The sequence below is a fragment of the Ciconia boyciana genome, chromosome 3, assembly GCF_034638445.1.
Source record: "Ciconia boyciana chromosome 3, ASM3463844v1, whole genome shotgun sequence".
In the NCBI taxonomy this organism is placed as follows: Eukaryota; Metazoa; Chordata; class Aves; order Ciconiiformes; family Ciconiidae; genus Ciconia; species Ciconia boyciana.
The window spans coordinates 122,504,393-122,530,716 of NC_132936.1; the positions used below are offsets into that span (position 1 = coordinate 122,504,393).

General features: G+C 38.1%; 1 protein-coding gene across 3 annotated transcripts in view; it reads right to left on the reverse strand.

Annotated features, from left to right (window-relative positions):
- The window catches only part of PLCB4 (phospholipase C beta 4), a 214,694-nt gene that overhangs the window by 28,966 nt on the left and 159,404 nt on the right, over positions 1–26,324 (reverse strand). For all 3 annotated transcript variants that reach the window (XM_072857452.1, XM_072857453.1, XM_072857451.1), the window contains 13 exons: positions 25,089–25,189; positions 23,332–23,367; positions 20,497–20,638; positions 19,773–19,857; positions 19,431–19,555; positions 17,365–17,416; positions 14,954–15,056; positions 13,036–13,200; positions 9,990–10,194; positions 5,382–5,470; positions 4,786–4,936; positions 2,000–2,049; positions 1,813–1,878 (listed from right to left, as the gene is read on the reverse strand). In XM_072857452.1, the coding sequence (XP_072713553.1) occupies positions 1,813–1,878; positions 2,000–2,049; positions 4,786–4,936; positions 5,382–5,470; positions 9,990–10,194; positions 13,036–13,200; positions 14,954–15,056; positions 17,365–17,416; positions 19,431–19,555; positions 19,773–19,857; positions 20,497–20,638; positions 23,332–23,367; positions 25,089–25,189 (1,370 nt within the window). The remainder of the gene's footprint in view (positions 1–1,812; positions 1,879–1,999; positions 2,050–4,785; positions 4,937–5,381; positions 5,471–9,989; positions 10,195–13,035; positions 13,201–14,953; positions 15,057–17,364; positions 17,417–19,430; positions 19,556–19,772; positions 19,858–20,496; positions 20,639–23,331; positions 23,368–25,088; positions 25,190–26,324) is intronic.

The window sequence follows — 26,324 nt, forward strand, 5'->3', positions numbered from 1 at the left end:
CCAACTTTAGAGGGAAAAGTATTGGACTTTTCTTTCCTTAAACAACATGAACAATTCCCTTCTGTTTACTTATTCCTCCAGATCTCTGGAGTGTCTATGGTTAAATGAGAGCCAACCTGTTTCTGGAACTTTTAAGTTCAGTCTGCTTAATACATAGGCTTCCTCACGCTGATCATGGATAACTAACTGCATAGCTGTCCTGCTCCATCCCAGTTGATAAAATACATTAAAACCAGTGAGGAGTACACCAAGCACTTCCCTAAGATCACCTGTGAGCTAATACAGCCACACTTTTCTGCTCAGACTCTCCTCTCAAAATTCAAGAAGTTGCCCTTACTGACCCTTTAGCAAGGCATGCTCTAGACAGGCACTTTCTTGTTAGGACAGATCTGCACTCTGTACTTAAGACCAGCAGGACATGCAGGCTGGCTCAGACCTAAAATAGCTGTGCTTGAGCTAATGCTGAAAGCCCTTCTGAGTGCACAGCATTTTCAGACTGTGGCTGGCAATTCTTTCCTCAGATTAGAGGAAGCAAGTGCAAGCCTGAACAGATGGATCAATTTTTTAACATTAGCAAGCGCAGTCCTGGCTAAGATATCTTTACACTATTGTGGGTCACATATATCAAGGGACACAGATCACCGAGTATTGCTGTTTTCTGCGTAACAATGGTACCATTTTCATTTGCAAAAAGCTGCTATAGCAAACTGCTGGATGTTGTCTAATGAATGAGAAAGTACTGTTTAAAAATAAGAAGCTCCCTGAAAGATCAACCCTATGAAGGTCTAGCAACTGTCCATGCCCAGAAGCGTGGATGACAGACACTTTTTCTTGAGCACAGGCTTTGCACACACTAAAATGGAGAAATCACTCATTTCCCTTCTGCATAGAGTCAGTAAGGAGTCTGAAAGGTAACTATTTAATTTTCTTATTCTACTTTTAATACTAAGAGCCCCACAAAAGTGCCAATTATTGAAAGTAATTTCTTCATACTTCATTGTACAGACAGGGAGTCCCACACCCAAACAACAGTCATGAAAATAAACACAAAGACTGATATTAAAAATGCCCAGGCAACTACATTACGTCAGATATGCAATGAAATCTGCAATCAAAGAGAGCAAGGGAATAACTGCCCCAAAAGCCCAGAATGGATTGTATGTATTGCCAAAATTCAGAACTTAAGATACTTTCTTCACTTGTTATGCCTCTTTCTGTAACAAGAGTAATGGTTTTCTAATGATAAAGGACAGGAGAAAATTGGCTGTGATTTTTTAATGTAAAGTATATTTGAGATAATGTTGTATATATCTGGGACATCACTGCCAACAGTACCAAGGAAAAAGCTGACTATAAAGTGGTTAACATAGATATAATGAGGAGGAATAGGGCATTCCATTTTTCAGTTACACATTCCAGTTCTCTTTGGCGATTTTGCAGTTTCTTCAGTGCCAGTCTTCGATGCAGCACCCTCTCAAATCATTACTGCCTTTTTTTCCCAAGCTGCCTGTCAGTATGTCATGCAAGAGGGAGCTAGATAAAATCATTACCTGAAAAAGGTGAGCTCTGGATGCTTATATGGGTCAAACAAATGTGCACCAAACTCAGGGAGACATACAAAAGGTTGCTAAAGGGAAAATTTGCTCACTGGAGCATATTTCAGTACATTTAAAACACATATGCCTTTCTTGGTGGTCCAACTACTGTTGCTTAGTTTTTCTCTACAATTGAATTAGGAGCTGTCTGTGCGAGTGAGCGCTGCAACTTTTTTCAATTAGAGTGTGTTGCTCAGAGAGCTCTTAATGATCATACCTTTGCATGTTTCTTCTTTAAAGCATTCAGCTCTTTCTGCTGTTTCTTTAAATGCTTTATATAAGCCTACAAAAAGAGAAGTTGGATCAATTTTTCTGTGGTCATATTGACTTTAGCCAGATAAAATCCCGGCTACTTAAAACAAATAATTAGGAACACATCTTGAAAAGCTTGTGTCCATACTTACCTTCATTTGCTTTAAATCTTCTATCTTCACTTGAGGAATAAGATCTATACCTAGGAAGGTATTGATACAGTTTATCTAAAACTTCATACATACTAGTATATCTCATACTTTTAAGTTTGAGTTTTACCACAGAAACCTACATTTAAGTTAGCAATTAATTAATGTTTTTCACCACAGAAGAAATAATGGCAGGTTAATGAGAAAATTATTCACCAAGATATAGCTAAGATACAGTTAATTTCCTTTTCGAATGCACTGCTCAATCAATTGCCTTGTGAAAAAAGAAATGAATCAATGAGTGTATTTTAATCTCTTACAGTTCTGGACTGAAGTGTCAAAACACAGCAATCTAAGAATTGAAAAAGCTCCTTTTCTAAAAACACAGCAAACCATTTATGTACATTCAAATTGAACCATGCAAACTTCAGAATTTTGGTCCATAGCTGGAGATTGCTCTGGCACCACTCGTTTCAGGGGGGAAGGCTTCTTCGGTAAGGTTCTATGTGACTACATAAAGGGTTAACTGAGGTTAGGTATACTTCTTCTCCTCAATTTAAAACACAAAAATCGTAGGAGTGAAAATTTACCTGCAGCTTGTATGTTAATGGAGGTAAAATTTGCATTTTGGTTAATACCAGGCTATGAGAAAAGAAGCAACAGTACACTCCAAGGAGAGTTAAAAATGGAGGAGAAACACAAAATGATAAGAAGTGAAAATTCTAATGAAAATTCACTACAACAAGCAAATCTATCATACAAGACTAACAGTGCTATTTAAATGACTGAAAATATATTTTGATCACCTGAACTGCAAGGCAAACAAAACCCAATCTCATTTCATGTTCATGCTCTAACAAATGTTTTGTCACATATTATGATTTTTTTAAACTACTAAGCACATCCTACATGTAATCATTAATAAAAATGTCAACACAATGCCATGAGAGTTGTAATGCGTAGGTTTTTTCTGAGTTTTTACACAAAAATGTTCACCTGTACATAAATACACTGCAAATGTATTTAGTTAACTACTCTTAATAGTGTCTGCGGACTGTAAGACTCCCCCTGCCTTGCAAAGGACTTTCTGCCTTTTAAGGCGAATTTAACTGGAAAATATTCAGATGCTGTAAAAGAAAAAAAAAGGGGGGACGGAGGGGGGAGGTAGGCAATCTCCTTAGGGAACACAAATTTTTTATTTTCTTAGAAGCATAAGATTCTGCTCAATTATATGGTATTGACATTAGTCTAGTAAATGAGACTGGAACAGGTTTAGGGACAGATAGAGGCTGAAGTTTTCAAAAACACAAATCACTTAATTGTTACTGAAAGTCAGAGAACAAAACACCCCAACATTCTTGTACATTTGAAAGCCTTCCCCAGACACCCTATCTTGCTGGATATGTAATTTCTAATAGCAAGGGAAGTTGTACATTGTAACAGTGGTAGAATTATTCAGATCTTAAAAGATCATAGAGATAAGTAATCCAAAATAAGGATCATTACATGGGATATAAAAATGAACAGCTCTATTTTAACATGCGAGGATATGGATAAAAATGGTTGCAGACAAGAATGCCTAAGTGCTGAAATCTCAGTTTAAGACCAGGGCTGCATCAGGTGTGCTGTGTTCTAAACAAACTTCCTCAGGATTTTATTTTAAAACACAAACTCATTTACTTTGTTCACCAGGTCTGACTCCATGGCAACCAGGAATTAGTTGCCAACCTCAGCAAATTTCATGCTTAATTAATGAACAATAAAACTAATACTTGTGCATCTTGGTGACGGTACGTGAAATATGAAAACACCTCACTGCATAAAATAATCTGGGTTTTACACCAGGGAAGAACTTTGAAAGAGCTCAGGTGCCAGAGACGACCTGTTTTATTGACAAAAGTGACTCCAGAGAAATGGCATCTTGTTTCTCAAGAGATCCCTTCACATGTGTGTATTCAGCCATGTCTGCTTAAGTTTAAGAACAAGAGCAGTCAGTGCTCCTTTTCATTCTTATCAATCCCTTTGGGCCAAGGTGGATGAAAGAGAGTGAACCAGATTCTAATTATTGTGGCCCATTAACAGAAATATTTATGGTGTTTCATTCAGCTGTACAAATTTGTTTTCTCACTTAATCTTCATTACCTGTGATATGTGAGAAAAATAATCCCATTTGACTCTATAAGATGATTTTGTAGAGTGAACGGTGAATAGTGAGGAAAAAAATACTTATTCACTTATAAATGAGCACACTTAATAGGGATCTTTTTTACAATAAACATGCCATTTCCATAATCGCTATTCAGAGTAAACCCACACATTGAAAACATTTCTAATTGTTGGGAAATCTCTACAGAATCCAATGAATTCTAAATACCTTTAATTACTTAAATCTGCAACTCTGCCAAGGGATTTGTGGAGGGAGAAAAAAAGCAGAAGAGTTTCTGTGGGGTATACCAGAAAATAGTCATTCCTATTAGCGTTCCTGCAGTCGATCTTTAGTAAACTACTCCCAGAGTCATGCAGGTTACTACTACTGCCAGTAGGTACACAGCTACACAGAGAGGTCACTTTTATTTTAAAATAAAGCTGTATTTGCTTTATACAGCCATTTTAGTAATATACAAAATTTATTTGCAGTTAGACAGAGACCACTCTCAATGGCAAAAGAAGTTACCTTCTAAAAGGGTAAGGATGACTAGACCTGCAAAACTAAAATTAGTAATGAGTACTTCTCTGCCACTTTCTGAATCACTTCAGAACTGAGGGAGAGGCCCGTGATGTTTGTCTACCTTTCTTAGTGTCGGTCCCAGATCCAAAGCCTGCGGTGGTACTTGGTCGAAGTTCAGAGCTACTCTGAGGCGTTACGTTGGCTTTGGCATTATTGGCTTTTCCTTTTCTGTCATTCTTTGAAGTGTCATTTGGTACATCAGCTATATCACTCTGAAAGAAATATTCACATCATAATAAATTAATTGCTATTTTGCCTGTAGAATAAAAGTAGGGGTATGGGAAATTTCTGAACTTGCTTACTTTAAACATAATTAAGAAAACGGCAACATACTTTCAAACAACACTATACTCAGTAAAGTATTTGTAACCTATTTTAAATGGCTACCTACCAAAATATGGCTCCTTTCTCATTTCTTAAAATTTCTACTTCTAAGAGATGTGTTAGTGTGATCTATGAAAACTTGTTAGTGAATGGTATTTCAGTACATGTTAACTAACATAAGCCAGTGTATTTCAGAGCAGGACAAAGAGGCTTATATTTGAAAATGAGTCATGATAAAGTAACATGCATCGATTGGAGAAGGACCAGTTCACTTTAAAAAAAGAACATAGCATGAACATAAATGGGCTCTGTTTGTCATTAAGTTCTACTTACAGTTTCGATACCCATAGCTCTCATTTGGTCTGCTCTTTTTTCTGTGATAGACAAAAATTTCTTTGGATCTGATAAAGCATCCACAATATCTGTAAGAAAAAAATAATCAACTTTTTATGATCTTCAGAGGCATTTGGAAATTAATCTTTTACAAGAGTTTTATTCTACGCCTGTTGTTATGAGCCATGGCTTGCAACAATAGTCCAACTTTCCATAGTGAACCTGGCAGGACTGAAAGTGCTCATCGCCACAGCGCTTGAACACACTAGGAACATGAATCAGTTTATAATGCACCAAGGAGTGGTATTAATCCAGGTACCTTATTTAGCAAAAACCACAATGACTCCATCAGACCAAAGTCACCCTAACTTACTCCCAGATGATGACACTAGAATTTGAGACCAGAATGGGATCTCCTCAGCCACAAAGCACTAACAACTTTGTCTCTTGGTTATTCGAGGGGGTGCTGACTGACTTGGGACTGCAGGGAATTGTAGAAAATGCTGTTATATTTCCTAGCTAAATAGCCGTTTCAGATGGCTGGTTAAAGCAATCGGGGAAATCTGTTCTCACTCGCCTTTGTGATGCTCCATGTCTGGAACATGGCAGGCTGTGAAATGGCTTTTCTATGAACCATAATGACCAATATTTGAATCTTGCACATGGCACAGTACCACCAGTGGTATCACAGCACTACCCAGCACCAAATACCATATAGATTATTGAATCTGTTTTCCATATGCAGTGATAAATGTGCAAGCATAGGTTTACAGGAAGACAAAGACACATGAATCTTTACCTGCATTTTGAATAATCCCTTTCCATGCTTGATTTCAACAGTCAAAGAATTCACAAATGGCAAAGGACACCCTCCACAGCAAGAAATGATTTTACAAATTAAACTGATTCAGCACCTACAATAATAATGCATTCAGAGACCACAGCAGTGATCTGTTTTGATGATCCCTCTGAAACTTTAACTTCAGGATTACAGAGAAAAAGGTCACTGGTCTCAGCTAATAAGCCTTCCTTGTCAGAGCAGTAACTTAAGAAAGGAAGTTTGAATGCTGCAGCCCGACTGACTCATCATTCACTACAAAATATTGTCATTTAATTAACTCAGGTTTTTTGTCACGACCGGTAGGAGGACCATGGACAGCGCTTCACTTGCAAGGAAGCTGTTCCTTTGCAGAATGCTGCAAAGCCCTATTTTTGGCTGCTTATGAGTAAAAGATAAATGCTTTTGTACCTTTATATTCTAGATGGTGTCACTAGTGTAATAGGCCGTTATTTCTGCAATGACAGTTCTGACACTCACCGTTTTCATCATCATTTGCATTTTGCCCACATTTCATGTAATCTCTTCAGCCATTTTCCAAGTTAGCTTACAATGATGCAAGACAGAGAAGCTGGTCCACTGACCAGGTCTGTAAAAATATCCAACCCATCAATAGCTTTGGGAAGAAACTTGCTATCCTTCTTGTGCAAACTAGGGGCTGGACTGTATCAACTCCCTTCCAACCTAAGTTGTTCTATGAAATGTTCCTTTGAAGTCACCAGATGCATTTCTCAAGCCAAAAAAGCACAGACAGGGCTCCCATTCCAACAAAAGTTGTATTAAATACATAGCATTACCCTTGACAGCTCTGGTTATCTACACAAATACGTTGTCTCCAATAACTGTCGTGACCCAACGATGACTTCTGAAACGTACTTCATATACACAAAACCCACGTAGAATTTATTTTCAGTCATAACAATGGCCTTGTAGCTTGGCACCTACTGTTTCCCCTTCCCTAACTTAGTAAGCATGTCTTCTTGTCCTTGGCACGCACTCTTCGAAGAAAATCCAGGACTACCCTGCTAACATGATGCGTCATTTGAAAATGGAACCTGATTATCACGAGCTTCGAGGTAAAAATGACTAACATGTTTGGGAGAGCGAGACCTTTGTAAATTGTATTACTAACCATACAAGCACATCACCAAAGGCTCAGCATTTCTACAAGGCGGATGTGACTCATCACTGCTTCTCACATTGTCATTTGTCCTCTGCTTACGTTTTTCTTTCTCCCCGGTGAGGTAGAGTGGGGGTGGGGAATAGCATTTTGTAGAAGAATCACAATTAAATATAAAACTAGAAAATCACTGGAAGAGTACATTACAGAGGACTCTAACCACTAACCTAAGTAGCCATGCTTACTTACATACAGACTTCTATTATAGAAGCTTCTCTTTGGAGAATACTACTTCATTTGCATTAATTTGCACCAGTATTGTGTTTTATTGGGAACAGAGTAGCTGATGCAAATAAACCACAAGAAATTACTCAGTTACATGAAAAATAAAATTATGCATCTTTTAAAGCCTACAATGCATTACCCATTCTAGTCATTACTCGGTGCAAGTTTTTAAATCTTAGTCATACAGGTTAAAAAAAAAAGAAATAAGAAAGTAGGCAGCTATTGAATTGAGCTATACCTTCCTACAGGTTTGCTAAAACAACCATGGAGATCCTAATGATAGCTCATAAAACAATGAGAGGTTCACTGCAGATGATAAGTCATTAAAAACCACATGCCAACAGAATACTAATGATTCCACCCGAATGTCAAAAGTTCTCTCCCAGTTGTTCATCATGCTGTTGTTCTGTATCAATGAGAAAAATACATGAGACACATCAAAACTATCTGGGAAGGGAGAGGAGAACTAATAATTGAACTCATTTAATACTCCATGTTAATATGGAGTCTGTTTTTCCCAACACTGACAGTAAGCTATGACAACTCGTTCTCTCATTTTAGTAGCATTTTACATCACTACATTGTAGTGATACTGTTTACTTAGGGGTAGTAATGTTTTCCTATGTCCTCACCTCTACCAGATAAACCATCTCTACCAATGCTGACAATGTAGTAGATCAACCAGTACTGAACTGCACACGATTTGCAAATTCTAAACTGGTGTTCAAATTCTCTTTGAAAAACAAGTCTTTCACTTCTGAATTTGTATACTACAGTTTAAAAAAGAAAATAAAAAATATTTTCTCCCTGTGTGACCAGCACACGCAGCAGCCTGCGTCACATCAAACTCTGCTAAGTTTAAATTCTGCTCTTAGAAAAGGTGGGGTGTCATTCAGAAAAACATCAATCCCAAATCAGAATTATGTCCCTAGTTTAGAAAATATTTTAACTGAGCCATTTACTGTCAAAAGCTTAAGTTCAGGAAAGAATTAAAGCACATGCTTAAATGTGTCCCTTAGATTCATGGTTCAATTACTGCCTCGAGAATCTCAAGCTTAAGCAGAAGCTTACATTTGTCTTGAGACAAAGTTCCAGTTCCTGAAGTTAAATACTGTAGATGAAACATGCTGCATAAATGCATGGTAGCGCTCCAAGACCTGTGGCAAAACTCCAGCTGACTTGCCAGCAACCAGGATTTCACATATGAACAACACAAACGCTTCTGTAAATGCTTAACTTTCTCCATGAAATATTGTTACTGAAGTCTAGGCCTATTCATTTTTTTAAAGCCTGGATAAATACCAGCAAACAGTCTTGGAGATATATTATTTAATATATTAGGTTAGTCTTCTCTTTCTCCAGTTTGTACTACAGAAATTACAGTCAGAGAGGCAGTAGTAATTCTTTGCATAGACATCAGGTTTGAAATAATTTTTGCAAACAAGAGCAAAACATCATTTTTATCAATAATGTTTCACCAATCAACTCTAAGGTGAATTTCATTTTGCTGCTGATTCAGAGCACTAACGTTTAACGCAATTTCTATTTTAGAGTTTTAAATGGTTTACATATTGTCTAATGTACAAGTGAATTTCATCTGCAGTGAAGACGACATTTCCCAGAGGTACACCCTCAGGGTGAACTTACACATTACACTGATTTAAGTGGTGTAATGATTATTCTCAGATGCTTGTTCCTATCCACATGTGGCAATCTGCCACCACTCAGTATAAATGACCATGGCCCTGCCAACCTGATCATGGAAATGGCTCACATTAAAAACAACTTCCCCGAAAACCCCAAAATAATTAAAACACACCAAAACCATGTAAAATTGGGAAAGAAAAATGCAGAAAGGTTTTTGATGCTAAATTCTTCCCCATTTTTAACAATATGCCAATATTCTCACGAATACAAAAGTGGTTTTGTTTGAAAAGACACATGTCTAGATTCTGCATCAATTGTTTATACCTATAGGCCAAACAATATAGCTAAAATAGATGATAACCTTACAAATATTTGTCAGAAAAAAATGTAATTTAAAAAAAAAATCAAAAGAAGAATCTTCCTAAAATGTCAACAGAGAAAATAAAATTGAGCTAACTGTAGTATTAGCTTATTTTCCATATTATTTTGTCATTTAACAGATACACGTCATTATCATTAACACTGAGGCAGGCACTTAGTCTGAAAGCTGATTTCTTAACTGAATACACAGGGTTTCCAAGGAGTTAAAATACTAAATCTTTCCAATCCTCCAGCATTGCGTGTCTGCTTCCGGCTGGCATACTGACACCGCAGTACTTCAGTACTTCCACACCAACACTCAAGAGCTACAGAACACTGAGGTACAGGTTTATCTCACCTCCAAAACCATCAGGCACATATGTTTTAAGCACAATGTTGCAGAAAACCGTTGGAAGAGAGAGTGGTTTGTTGCCCTCATTCCGAAGGGAAATGTGTCTGTAACCTGCTTGCAGACCATCCAGAGGCAGGATCCTCTGCCCAATCAACTTATTATTGTCATCATACACTGCTATTCTCAGGACAGCAAGATCAGGCAGAATAACCTGGAAAGCCATAAAATGAAGAAATTCAATAACTCTAATACAGTAGCACCCTCCCCACCTCCCATGTTTGAACAATTCGCTTTGTATGTCAGAAACAGACTATCATCACTGTAAGATAATGTCATTCCCTGCAAACTGCACACTTTAAGATGAATCTTTCCTAGAAAAGCTTTTTTTCACCCTAAATAATGGGTAGGTTTCAGAATATGCAAATCCTGCAGCTTATAGTTACACTAGCTAAATACTTTGTATATTTATTTTTCATTGCTGAAGACTGGTGCCATCGGTAAGAAGGCAGGTAAATACTATCTGGGAAATGACAGATACAGTGGCAATTGAAGGGTAAGATAGGGCTGAATCAGGAGGAATCATGACAGAAAGATGCGATTTGGGATGTATCCAAAAGGGCAATGAAGAATGGAATGAGTGCAAGCACAAGCTGATGGGGATGTATGCTGAACTACAGGTTCTGCAGAGGGGAGAAGCAGACAGAGGAGGGCAGGAGAGGGTGACAGACCCGCTGAAATGGCGTGCTGCCAGCAGAAGCGGGTGTGCTGTACTCACAACATGAAGGGTACAAGGTAGGCATGGTGGGCAGGGATGCTGCCAACTATCTGCATCTGTCAGCCCCCATCCGGACCAACCAAAACAGTAACAAAAAAAATCCCCTGCCTTCCCTGGAACAAAGGTGCTGCCTCTGTGCATGGAGCAGTGAGGAACAGACAGCCTAACCGAGAGGTGCAGCCTCCCTACCAGCTCAGAAAGGTCTTCCCACTACTTCTCTACCTCGCTCTATTCACCGATGCTTATAGGACAAAAGGAAAGACCTAAGTAAAACTGCATCTACTATCTCTCATAGACTTTCCCCCTGCCACTTTCTTTTTCAGTCTTAGAGATCACAAAATAAAGTGTGCTTTTGGTCTCTGAACCCACCTGACCTATTCACGGATATGCTGCTCTACTTGATTATAACTTAGCACTCCGAGCACAGGTTACCACCAGCACTCACCCCGTCCTCCCCCTCACACAACAGAGTGACAACACAGAACTTGGGTTAGAATGACTGAAGCTTTATTTTAATTAAAATAAAAACAAGAAAACATGACAGAAGAACAATCAAACACATTACCTGAGAGCAACTGTGAAGGATTAAACATCAGCTTGAGGAGAACACTGTAACCCAAATAGGGCAGGTAAGATCTCTCCTCTACAGGCCACAGATGAGCACATCTTTCATTACGGGATGGGCTCAGATATAGATTTGCGAGGGAGCAGGAATGGGGACTCAGAAGTTTATCATTCCCTCTCCACTGATTTGTTCTATGATATCCTGGTAGGCACTTCCACCCTCATGACATTTTAGCACTGTGCACCCCATGCCTTCATTTCTCCAACTAGAGGAATTGTTCCTGCTGTGTTTAAGCCACTCATCTGCTTGGTCATAAATGTATGTCTTGATTACAATGCTAAGCCTGATATGATAAGGGCCTAAGATGAAGAAAAATAATCTCTTGGCTGACTTACAGTATAAGTTATTCAAGAGAATGTGCAACCATGTAATTGTTCATTGCAGAGTAGAGCAGAAGGTCTGAGGAATATTGGCATCAGCCACTGTACCCATGCCACAATACACTGGTACCCCCCTTTTAGACTGGAGCTGTGTGCACCCTGTAGTTTATGGGCCTTTTGACTTAAGAAATCAGAAAGCAGCAGATGCTGGCCATATGGCCAGCAAGCCATGGGCAGCATGATTGCCTGTCATTGTACCTAAGCATCTTCCCTGTGCCTCCTCATATATAGAGAAAAGCACATGAAGCCACATTCACTCTAGAATATATTTGAGTCCAGAAAATCCTCTTGCATTAACTATATTTCTATTAAAAACTGGTTATACTGTTAAGAAAGCAGATATTGTGTGTAATATACCCAAGTGTGAAGTGTTATCACCACTCGGCAAAGTCTGTCACTTTGGAATAAAAGAGCAACAATTTTGCATGACAACAAAACAGGTGTAAGCAAAACAGACGTTATCAAAGACGGCACTGCTAACACATGTAGTCTGGATGAAACTCCAGCCGACAGAAAAAAAATAAAAATAAAAATATATATATGTGTATCATATATATAAAGACTGAGAGATAAAAACTGAACACGGACGACTGATCTCTCTCTTTAAATCCCCCATACCAAGAAAAAAAGGTTTGTTTTTCTTTTGTTATTGAAAAAAAATAAAGAAAAAGGTACATGATGCACATGGACGTCTGAAGGAAGGAGCGGGCAACATGCCTGAGGAACACAGCACCCTTCCAACTCTTCCATGTAATAACATTGACCTTAGCTTTGGATGCAGCATCTCACCTGCCCTCTGGGCTGAAGGAACAGTGCAAGATAGCAGCCACTGCCAGGGCAGGGAAGAAGAAATCTCCAAGGAATGATGGTGTCCATCAGCGGGGGCTCATTCTGAGCAGACTGCATACCTTGAACACAGGCATGGCCACGGAGGAGGTGGCTACCTCCAAGTGGGAGGAGGAAGCAAAGGGGAGGGAAAAGCCAAACAGAAACAAACAAAAAAAAAATCATGTGACAGCTACAGAGGTTATCCATTAGAAAAATAAAACAAAGCAAAATTAAAAGAAAAAAACCAAACAACCTCTTGAAAGCTTATTTCAGCTTTAGATTGTTTACTGTAGTAAACAGGAACCCTACAAACCCTTTTTCATGGGAGCAGTACTTATTCATGTGAGCAGTCAGACTGAAGCAGGGAGGGGTGGCTCAAGTGAGCAAGGATGCTCATGTGCAAAAGGGCTGGCAACCATAAACTGTGCTTTCCAAATATCCTACCTTTCGAAATACAAATGATTCTTCATTGTAAACAGGGTTCAGACCATTGTTCATCACCATGCGTGTTCGAAATTCTTTACGTATCGTGTCCGTGGGTAAACCATACATATCCACTTCTACATACGTACCGATTTTTTTGTCTGATAAGAACTGACCAGATATTACCTGCAACATAATAAGAGAGCAGTAAGGAAAAGAAACACAAAGTACACAGCATTTTATGAATACTGGAAATACTGGTATTTTTTTATTGACAGCAGTCTGAAAAATGCTTTATACAGAACAGATATATTTACTTCATCATATGAAAATGGTATATTTAGTGCTAAAATGGCACTTTAGAAAAGCTTTTGTGATAAGACCTTAAATATATCCTTAATTTGAAATGATTGCGCACACTGTGCTATGGTATTAACAGTTTTAAGTCAGTCAGCCCAATTAGCCGCTGTCTCACAGATGCGTTCACTATATTACTGAAAAACACTGAATGAAACAACCAGATTGGGCACTGCTATTCCGCAACTTTAAACTTTCTGTTCAGAAGCACTGTCATCTATTGTATGTCTTGACTACAAAGAGGTGAAAGGAAGCTATTGCTCTGCTTTCACTTCGGTAGAGGTTTTAAACTAATCACATGTCAGTCTAACTTCACATTATGTGTCTGGGAAGTGTAGGATGCTTAAAAAGCAAACAAACAAAAAACCACATGACTCCTCTATACTGTTACGTATATGAAGATTTGTTGCCATTTTACTCCAAGTCAAGATTAATCTATCCACAGCAGGTGATTAATCCAGGGAAAATTTTTATTCCATCAAGATGATCTACTACTTAAAGATACAGCTAATGTTTTCATTACTATGATCAAGGAGGGAAGAAAAAAACCTGAAACACGATTTCACAGACCTAAGCCCACTTTGAGTCCTTTTCTTTTCATGATCTAACAGGGAACACTCTGGATAAGAAATCTGAAAAGTTATGTGGCTGAAGGGTACCATCACCGGCTTCGGCCCACTCAACTCCTTTATAAAAGAATTTATACAGAATTTTATACTAGTTTTAGTCACACAAGAAGAGCAAGAGGCAAAATACGTGATCTAAGAACTATCTCTAGTGATACTGAGAACTTATGTTCTGACCACCAGATCCCACTTCCCTCTTGGAGGGATTGTACTGTCATTAACATTAAAGAAAAAAAAAATGAATAAAAAGTTTTTGCTCTTCTGGAGGTGCAAATGAAACTTAGTTAAATGTCTAGAATGCACAATGAACCCTTGGTCGGAGAGAGTTTGAAATTTCCACGGTGCACATAGAAAGTGATAACTGAAAGCTTAAGTCTTTTGTTATGCTGCACATAGGGTATTTGAGCAAAGAGAGTAGAGTGTCAAGTCACAAAACAGGTTTTACAATTGTCAGCCTCCTTCCAAAACGTGATGCCTAACCATGCTTTAGAACTACAACAGAAGCTTTATGGACCTTGTTACTCGTAGATAACTCCAAATTAAGGACCTCCATCACATGAACGATTTTTCTCTACTTATTTTGAAAATACCTTGTCCATGTGTGCCTGTATTCCTCCTTGCTCTATAGTGACAAGTGGTATTTGTAGAATTTCATACTGTCCACAGAAATGAAATTCACTCATTTATTCATTTGTGTGGGCTGCAAGGGGGTTTAAACGAGGGGGTTTAAAATTCAGTGATAATGTGTAATCACAAACCATTTCTAATTCTATCATGTTCCACTCGGATCAAGTAAACATAGATGTCTTAGCCAGCAATAAAAAAAGACAATGGAAACAATTTGATGAAATCCACACAATCCAAACACATTTTCTGTAGATATCCTATTTCTGTTGACATTTAAATGTGATTTTGGATGCGATAAGATGACAGAAGTATGTCTATTGCTGTTTTACCTGCACAGAACATGTTGCAGCAATTACACCATCTACAGGAGTTTCAGAGAAAGGGTCAAATGTTCGATCTGGTCGTCGCATGAAATCTGGTTTAAGTAGATACCTTATTTCAAGAAAAAGAAGAAAATTATTCTTGTGTGGAAATTGAAATTGTATTAAATACAAATAAGATGGATGTTCTAGCTTTAAACAATGAACTCTCCTACAGCTCTGTGAAATATCATTCTAGCTGCAAGTGTGAGGAAGTAAAAGGAAATATTATGGTTGTCTAGTATACAGATAAATGTTAATCTTAATTTTGAATTACCAGCTTCTGAGAGATGAAATCAACCCTGGGTTTCAAGATGAAAATAAATATAATATAATCAAGGACATTTCAAAATAATTTAACAATACATTTTAAAAATACAGCAAATTATCATATAATAAAAAGTAGATGCTCTCATTTGTCTTATTTCTTTAACACTCTGGAAAGATACAGAGGACTTATTCCATTTTATTTTTTTAAATGAAACAGTTCCATAGAGTCAAGACTCATACAATAAATCTCAGCTTGAAGCTAATTTTTTCATCTTGGTTATAAACCTTGGGGAAACAGCTGATAATGTCAGTGCTGACAGATTGTTAATTATAGTAGCATGAAAGGTACTACCATAACAACACTTACAATACATCCCTGAGGACTATACACTGGATCAACATATCAATGAAGCCGATACATGCAGTGGTGAATCAAAACCCAAAGATTCTGCCATCAAAATGAACAGCAGTTGATCACAGAAATGCTGTGCTACACATGACAGGGGTCGTCTTCCACTGGTGGAAGAAAATGTGTAACTGGAGTCACCTTGCTAATTCTGCAGCCCTGACAGACAACAGCTGCTAGAAGATTATTTTTTATCCACCCTTAGTCCCTCTAGTGAATCACTGGTACACAATGCTATAAAGGCCTAGATAGAATTCAGAAGTTATTAAAAAATGCTGGAAAAATTCCAATGGAACGAATGTCAATGTTTTCTCCCATTTTTTTATAACATGGCTTCTGCTTAGGAAAGGAATATTCCTTATTTTTCTTACATTATAAATGTGCGTGATTTCCTAATATTTTACTAATTTTAAGTAAGTTATGGGCAGAAGGGAACTATCAGAAACACCCTTAGCTTCTGCTTCCGGCCTGCTGAAATAAAAAATGCTGAAACTAGAGTGACTCGATCTTGTTTCACCAGCATGAAAACTGTAAATCAGAGAAAAAAGAAGTATAGACAGAAGAAGATGTAATTTTTTATTTTCATTGCCCTGTGTGTTTTCTGTGACTGAAACAGCACCACATTTATAATGCATATCAAAATATCACCACTATATTACCATGTATTACCACTATATTACTGTAATACCAAAAGACTGACATAAGAATCAAGTAATTTAGTTGATAACGATGCCTGTCCTTTAGAGCATTTGGCAAGAGGGAATATGTGCTCTTTTACTAGACTTGTGGGTCAAACAAGAAAGGAATCATACCATAAAAAAAAGCCATAAAAAAAGCTTGGTTTTTCTTCTATTTTTGTTATTCTGACTGAAATGACTAGAGACTGCACCTTTGTCAAAGCCAACAGCCTCTATCTGAAGAGTTCACAACTGAAATAAAGGCATGGAGTGGCAAAGTACTATGTTGCCCATTCGGCAGATGAGGAATTTTACCAGGCTTCATCTACTCAGATTTTCTTTCTGAATAAAATTTGCATTAGTAAAAGAGTTGTTTCTTCCCAGGATGAGTTTGCAGATTTTAATGTGCTTCTGGACTGTCATTTCCTATAATTCATTAAACTTCTCCTTTTCTCTCGATGTTAATGGTCAGCCTATCCTATTAAGGTATAAACTCAACATTTGAGAAAAATCTATCAACATCACTTGAGCATTCTTTTTCATGCAAAAGTCATGAGCAAGAACTTAGAAAGATGAAACACTTCAGTATTCTCTGTGAAATCTGTTCTCCAACTAAAGTACACAGGTTAAAAAAATGTTCCCTATGTATTAAGACTCAACCTGTCCAAGTAAATTTGGCAGCTCTGTGAACTGTGCAATGAATCTCCATTCTGCGGCCTATCTTCAAAGAAAGATTGAGAGCAGAAGCTGAAGATGTATTTAAATAACTGTAAGGTATTCATGATCTTCTTCATAATTTGCACACAAAGCCTCTTCTATCTCATCTTTAAAAACTGGGCATAATTAAAAAGCATATTCATCAGAATACCTCCTTGCAGGAGATAACTTTCCCTGAATTCTGCTAATTTCTACTCTTCTAGCATCCCATTTTTGTTTTGTAACACATAATTAATAGTGACAAAATTTTATTAAAACCATAATAAAGGATTCTGATACACAGTGACAACAGTTTAAATCATATCACTCACCCGCACGATCCATTATATTCAAATTTTCCTTGATTCAACTGCATTGCTAAATCTGTCAAGAGAGAAAAAAATTACTCTTTCCTCCTGAATAATGCAGATCATGAACAATCCTTTTTAGAAAAGAAAATAAGACTCTTTCTCAGTATAATCAGTTTAAATGAAAATTAAATTTAATGCTTATAAAACACACACATCTAAGAAATAAAACGAAGCAACAGGAAAAGTTCCGATTTCTTCATAGTAGTAACAGCTTTATCAACCAAGCCGAAGTCTATGCTGTGCTTAGAAAACAGTCTCTCCCTGAATTCAAACACACCCAGTAAGCAGAGAAGCATCAGACTGTGGTCATGTTAAGTGCCTGGGATGGGATTTCCATCATCTAACTTTTGGTACCTACACTACAGATGTCTCCATTCCTGCTAGTGATCTAGCATCACTTTGATTAATGGAGAGACACAGGCACTTTTAACAGTGCAATAATCTCATTCTAAGGCAGCCATATAAAATATACTAGATAATACATCCTAGAAGTGTGTATTTCTCTACAAAGACCATAGACAACTACCTCTGATGAAGCTGTCTGTATCCTAATGTCTTAAAGAAGGTGAAATGAATATCGCACTGATTTTCTATGGACTTAATTGAATAAAATACCGTAAAAAGAAACCGCAGGGATCACAGCAGCATTGCTTAGTTTCAACATTTAAAGCATCTGAATTCTATTCAAGGCATTATTACGGCACTTGTCTATAAAGACAGATAGCAAACACATAATAACCCCCTTCCCCTCCAACCCTCTCCCAAACTTTACAAAAAATGTAATGTTTTCCTGCAGGTTTCCAATTAGACTAGGATACAATATCCTTGTTCAGCAATAACACAGGTATTCTCTTGCTCAACAGACTCTGCCTTCAAAAGGGACAAATTCTTTTCTCTATGTACTCCATTACACAAAATACAAGATTCTTATGTGCTCACATCAGTTATTATTCGCTTTACTGCGAAGCCTTAACTTGTATTTCCTCAATTATTCTTCAGACTGTCAGCACAGCTGGATCATAGAAGACTAATACAGGAAAGCTGCTCAGTTCCAATTATACAATTAACACTCTTATCTTGCAATATAAAGGGGTTGAGAATGACATGCAGTGGGCAGAGGCAGTGTTGGGAGAAGCGTGAAGCTTGCGTATCGGCTCCAACCTCCAAATCACATCCAGTGGAGTGCTTTACAAGCAGTGTATCCCAGTACAGCCTTCTCTTGCCTCCACAGCTAGTGAAATCAATGCAAAGCTTTGCAGGACAGAACCCAGGGCATGATCGTCAGGAGTGTCTGGAGTACCAAAGACACCGTTTGGCGGGGGGGAGGGTGGGGAGGGGGAAGGGAGGGGAGCACAAAAGCACTGTCACAGCTAGAAAAAGAAAATGGAAAAACTGGTCTGTTACATATATGACTGAAGACATTTCTAGATTAATTTAAAAAAACCCAAAACAACAAAAAACCCTACCGTGTTAGATATACTCACACCTTCACTGAACAGGAACAATACATTCCTCTCAGTTTATGCTGTGGAGAGGCATTTACATTCCCTAGCATCATTCTCTAAGCTGGGATCTCAGACCCCGTTCTCTGATGCTGAACACAACTCTAACACTTCACAACAACTGGTCTAGAAATGCATTTGGCACATAGTCATTACTTTTTACCATCTTTATTTATATACTCATTCATCTTTACTTTGGAGACATGCACCCAACTGTGCCAAAGCTGTGTTTTGTGAAAACAGTGATCTCCCTGTAATTAATACTTTTTATTAATAAAACATTATCATTTATGTGAGAAGTTACAGTACTCTATTATTTTTCCATGAAAGGGGACTGAATTTTCCTTCTATGTATGGCTTTTTTATTGCTCCTTGTCTTACGCTTCCGTAATTCCACCCCACCATATTATTTAGCCATATGTCTGTTTCCTCAAAAAATGCCAGAAGCAAATCTATGGCATCTGTTTGAGAGTTACTGCCCAAGCCATTCTTTAGGATTGAGGTTCACTGGTCGTTGCTGCCTACCTGGGGTCTGATAGTTCAGTGAGACCATCTGGCAGCCAGCGTTCCAGAAAATTTGAGGCATGTAATTACTGGAATCCACTCGGCCTCCCTTTGGGTATATCCGACTCATTTGTCGTTTATTATAACTGTATAATTCATCAAGGAAAATTAAATAAAAACGTCATAGAAATGTATGGTCATATCCTGGTATCTTCAATATTTCTTACGTTAATCTTAGTAGTTCTCATCCCTTGAGCTACTTTCCCTTTTCCTTCATAGACATGGAACACTGTAAATCTAGAAAGGTACACTTGGTTCTTTGTAGCATTAGTAGAGAAGTGGTATGAGGAGGTGAAAGGATACTTCACAAACTCAATGGCATGGGTCTTCAAATATCCTAGTCCAACTGATTCATTGAAAGAGGACATATTATGATGAATATTACGTTCTAGAAAGAAAAGACAAGACATTTTAAAACACTTCTGTAATGACTAATCAAAATTCAAAATCATGCACTATACATAATAGCAGGATACAGCAAATTTTGGTCTGTTTCCCCATTACCTGTCACTCATAGAATCAAATTATACTGAAGAGAAATTTCATATTTCTGACTTGCCTTTTTCTTTCACTTCCTGGGAAATCAACAAAACTTTCATTTTTTGTTTAGGACAAAGCTGTTATTCAGAGCCTGTGCTGTGTGGCTAGATAAGACAAAACAACATGATAAATGGTCTAGTGTGCAATATGACAGCATCAGCTAACTGCTGACCACTGTGACAATCACGTTCACCTTACTTTACAGAAAGATGAACTAAAAAAAGCAGTTTAGTTGGAAAGGCCTATAGAATATAATCAACCTCAACAGCTTCATATTCTCCCAGTAATTTAGTGACTCCGTGTGGATGACCAACGGAATAACATGCTAACTTTAAATTCAAGGAAACAGAGATCTAAAAATATACTGATGATGGTCATTAAACTACAAAAGTCTTACGCCATTTCTCAACTCGGGAAACGTAGAGATTAAAAAACTACCTAGAATAAGCAGACAAATACTTTTATTTCATTCAACCTTTTATGTTACCTTCTGCTACATCGAAACCTTGAAATTTTACAGGTTGAGCATAGTTGACCATTGTTGATAAATATGGATGTATATTGGTTGTGGCACCTACATATTTGTAAGATGCCATCCATGCTTGTTCATCTTCAACAGTTACTAAACCCTGAAAACACATTAAAAAGAATAATCACTATTTGTGTGTGCAAACACTATTGTTGGAATTTTCAAATGTGATACAAAATTATACCCAGATCTGCAGAAAGTTAAAGAAAGTGCAAATTAATACAAGAAAAGTGGAAATTTAATGTCACGAATTAAGATTTATTTTCTTACTGATATAGGCACCAAACACTCTCAATGTTACAGGATGCATGCAAGAGGACTGATGATAGAAAAGCTCCTAAGAAGTGGGTAAATATTACACGTTAGTAGGGTAACTTTGGGATAAAAGATAAATATTACAACAGACAACAATGGTGGGAGATAATGATCTATCTTTGTCAAATAAAATCCTAAGAATTGTGATTTAATATACATTTTCTCATAGCAACTGCAGTGGGGTAATGCATACTTGGTAGTGAGTAGAACTTTCTCAACATCAAAACACAAATAGGTTCAATTGCTAATCTTTACTAATAAAAGCAGACCAAAATATAGGGATTACAGCCTTCATTGGGCAAACAGATGTCACAAGACCAACAAGAGACACAGTACCAAGCTCATACTCCTGGTCATTTACAATTACAAAAATCTGAATCCATCATTCACATAAAGAGGCACCATATTTATAACAGAACTTCAAAAGTTTTCTACAAGTATCTCATCTGCTAGAAACCCACAGTAGGAAGCGCTTCTCATGTGGATCTACCTGTCCAACTTTTTCCTTTCCCTAAACCAGTTTGAAACACATTCTTTCCACTGAAAGAAAGGAAAGAAAAAGAAAGATCTCTGTCAATCTAAGCAAACTCCACAAGGCTTGCTGTGCATGGCATTTTTCCCACACACATTTTTGCTTGTTCTCCTACCAGTGAACCAGTTACCAAAAAAACCTAACCTACTGTAGGGCTGACAGTGAACTTCTGCAAGGAAGTACTAAGTATATTAAAAAATTCCTACAGTACAGCTTCTTATGTTCAGAATGCAACCCATGTTTGTCAGCAAGTTCTCCTCCATTATTGTATCAGGAAATAGCGAGTAACAGGAAGCGCTGCAAAGTCCTTTCTCAGGCAATAAGTCTCAGCATGACTAACAGCACTAAAGCATGGAAGAAGAATGTAGTCCACAGTACCTACACTACTGCAACTCATTTACTGAGGAGATGGGAGAGGAAAGGAAATGTGAAACTACTTGCCAGTGTGATGGGCATGTACCTCTACCCGCCATATAGTGTGGCCACATTTCAAAAAATGAATTCCACGTGAAACAATTTATGCCTTGATAGGATAAGACAATTACAGTCACAAGGAACATCATTTTCTGACTGCATAGAATAGCTAAGTTATCAGAATGAGTCCAGGTGCACATGGTTTTATGTGCATTTTAGACTGAATTAAACTTCCCGTGGCCCATGAAATTTTAATGCTGATCACCAGGGCTCAACCCAACTGCTTTTCAGGAATCCACATATTGAGGGTTCACAGACATATTCCCTAAATATGCCAAATGGTACATCCCTTTATCAGTAGAATACAGGCATTTTTTTGTTACTGGGTCAATATTTGTTAATAGAGTTTAGATCAAATTAAGGCCAAATTTCTTCAAAGGAACTAGTACTTTCGGTGTCTTCATTTTTGGAAGGCCAATAATTCAAGAAGAACTGAACACCCACCTTCTAAAAACCAGGGTCCTTCAATGTGCCTCCTGCTGACTGCTCAGAATTGCTAATCATATTTTACTATCTTGATCCATAAATGTCTAAGCAATGAACCACAGTGAAAAGAAAGTCAAAGGGGTTTATGCATGCCTTAGTGCCAAGGCAATAGTACCCTGCAGACTATAGCTGTATGACTGCATTACTGACACACTAGCTCCAAGACAATGTTCTAAGACAATCTACTCATCACTGATTTTATCTTATTTACCTGCAGACCCATAATTTTTAGAGTAAATGGGCTATACTCTTTGCAGTGTTCACAACTTTAAAACTATGAATTAGAAAGGGGTAAGGATGGATTGTTTCTTAAAGCCCAGGGAAACAAAGGAATGGTTACAACAGCACATGACCCTTTTAGGGGCTAGAGAAAACAATGGGAGAAAGTTGATCTCTCTAGGTTATTTACACCTCCGCACCCCCTCAAGAAAAGCAGCAGAACCCACTTAGAAAACAGCATAGACTGAAACGAAGTGTGGTTAGGAACAGGAGCAGCTTTAATGGGAGAAGAGAAGGAAGGAGAAGAGTGGAAGGAGGTGGGAAGAGTCTTACAGAAGGGATTCCTGGGAGAAGATAAATGCAGAAGTCCCAAGGGAAAGCAAAAGGAGGAAAAAGAGAGAAGGAAAAAGTGCAGTCAGGGTAAGGGAAGAGGAAAAAAAAGAAGCAGGGATGATACATCTCAACACCATCCAAAGAACTGCTGTTTCCCAGTGCATCACATTTGAGACTGAGATCAGACACTTCTAAGGAGGCAAAAGTCATACACTCCTGTCTGTCCCCAAATTTTCGGACAGCCCTAACCCCAGTATAAAAGGACAGCAGAAGAAAGCCTAGAGGAGAAAAGGAGGCAGAGTCACTTTCAAAAATACCCTGTAGGTGCAGTGAAACTGTGCATAAAATTCTTAAACCACTAAGAATACAGGGTAAATAATATGTATGTTGTATATAAAGCAATAAAACAAACTACATAACATCCTATGTGTCACCTTTTTATTGTTTTCTTGCTCAGAATCTTCAACAGCCTAAGGGAAAAAAATATACATACATTACCCAAAGAAAAAGCAATAGGAAACACTCACAGTAAGAAAAAAAATAATCCTCAAAAAGTTAATGCATTTAGCAAAAAGTATACCCTTTTCCACCTTCCTGTGTGGCTCATCTGTCCCATACATTTGCAAAAATTTGCAGTTTCTTTCAAATCTGGGTACACAAGATATGAAATTCAACAGCTGGCTAGCAATGGGAATAGGAGGGAGGATGCCAGACAGTTAAGCCCAAACCAGTGCTATCGCTAGATGCTGGGGACAGGAAGTTTCAGAGAAGAATGAAAGAATGACACACCCAGACAATACAAAAGATCATCTGATCTGGATATGCAAACTGCCCAGGCTCTGAAAACTTAAGGGTTAAGGCTGCTGTAAACTGTGCTTTGAATGTCCACATTTGGAAAAGGCCTATCTCAAGACGTTATTTGCAATGGGACAGTCTGCTGTCTGTCTTCAATTACAAGCTGCTACTACTGAGAATCTTGGACAGATAAATGTTGACTTGGCACTGAATGTACATTCCTAAAGAATAAGGATCGAGTCACTGATCAGCAAAGAAGCAGAGAAGTTACCCAAGGGCATGTGCTGAGGATGACTGACTAATCTAAAAAAGAAAACAACCAAAAACCAACCAAACCCCCAAACACTCAGGTAGTTAAGGACCAGCTGACTTAGAAGTGAAACCAGCCCTAGAGCAAAGAAATTAAACAATACTTCAGTGGGAGGATTCATAAAAGTCCCGAAGAAGCAAAGATGTTGAGTTGAAGAGATACCAAGTAGGCAGGTCTGATGTCTTGGTGATACTGCTAGAGACATACTGCCAAGGACAATCTGTGCTATGAAAGATTTTCCATACCTATACTTCTATCTGGAGTAAGATCCAAAGGCAGCCAGGCAGGAGAGAACAAGTGGCCAAAATACTTGAGTGAGAGAGGAGCATGATCTGATAAGGTACCTTAGTACTCAGATGTGGGGTTTTTTTCTGTAGCAAGCAGCAATAACGCCTTCAGTGCCAGAGCAGGCTTAGCTTTGAATTCCAATATCCTGTACCTAATCACTGTCAAGTAATATTCAAGCTACTGAGCACAGACTGATGAACTGTACTAAACCAGGTATAAGTGGAACAAAGGGGACTCCTATTCTGTCTGCCAGCTGCCTCTCTGGCATAGCCCCACTGCCATGCCACCCGCTGGGGAATGATCGTCCTGTTTTGCCTTCATTGCTGTAGGGGGAAGGGAGAATCTACCCTAAGAGTTAACAATCAAAAATGACCCAGGGAATCCCTGTAATGAAGACACAGGATGCAGCCTTGCAAAAAAACACTGTTGAGCAAGGAAGCTGATATTCCACCTCATATGAGAGCTCTGCAACTGAGATGCAAAGTAGAATATCAGAGGCAAGAGCAGGAAACCGCTTGCTGCCTTTAATTAGCATTTTTGATCAAATCCTCCACTTGTGTACTGTTTCCCTACATACTGAGTCTGTTTCCTCAATGAGTATTCTACCTGAACAAGCAGAGAGTATTTTCGGCTACAAGATCTTGGCTTCTCATGAACCTAAAGGTTAGGAATCCGGTGAAGATCTTGGGTTTGACTCTTCTGACAACATGTGCTGTGATGCTTCCACAAAACAGAATGTCTTTCACACCCACCTCCACGGAAAGCTTCCAAAGAAATGTATATAAGAAGCAATCCCACCTTTTTGACACTGATGGCAACGGCTTCTTTTTGACTGTAATCATCTACAGTAAGGTCACTTCCAAATTTGTACTCTGGATGAGCTTCTTCTTCCTGATCAGCTGCACAGAAAAGAAAAAGGATCAGTGCAAAAAACCACAGCAACTGCTGGTTTTGTGTGAGACATGAAACAAATGACAGTTGAATACACAGGTTTGGTTTTGCCATTTTTTAAAAACAGAAATAAAACCCAGGGTATTAGATTTCTAAGCATTAGTAGTAAGTTACAGCTAAGGCCTGAGGTTCTTACAGCTTTGACATGGTTAGTGAGAGAAATTTTATTTACTGTATTTTCGAAGGAACCAGTAATTTGCTTAGCAAAAGTGTAAAAAAACCCAATAGGCTTGGGGAAATAAAAAGGAATGAAGACAGAGTTCTTTAAGTAAAGATGTAAAAAGTTGCTGATGTCCAGGCTTCTCATGTGTGTTGTTAGAGTCTCCTTATGTGTCCCTACTATAGGGAATCATTTTCATTTGCTTTTAAGGTGATTTTCCATTAGAATCTAGTGTGCTCAAAGAAGCTAAAAAGACCTCTTACAAACACAAAACCATTAATCACATTATTCATCTGGATTTCAACAATAATTTTAGAAAATACTTATTTGAGCCTCTTGGTAGTCTAGCACATAATTACTAACAACAGCACAATAAGAACACTATTAGAAATAAGCATTCCCATGGAAATCAGCCTGCAAAACAACAGAATCTCCTCTGTGCTCCTTGATCACCTGAAGAAAGATACCGAGAGGCCTCTCCAAAAAAATTGTTGTACTTCAGTCTTTTTTAGTATTGCAAGGACAGATACCAAGATTTAGATCACAAAGAATATCTTTCACTAGGACCCCTACTGACTGCAACAGCAGTTGCTTTGTGCTAGTAAAAAAAAAAAACTCAAGGAGAGGACCAAGGGGTAGGCTAAAGCTGAGATGTTCAGTATGACATGGGTCACAGGCCAGTACACTTGGTTCAGACACTTGCAGGCAATGCATGATTTACATCTTCTGAAGGTGGACATTTAAAACAGACAAGGTGAATCACACCCTAGATATGTCTATTTTTCCCTGTTGGCCATAAACACATTCCACATCACTGGCTCAGATCTAGATGTTTACACTGAAGATATCTGAAGTTTGGCAAGAAAAATCCTATCCCTCATTTTATCCTTATAAAGTATAATGCAATAATCCAATCTGATGTT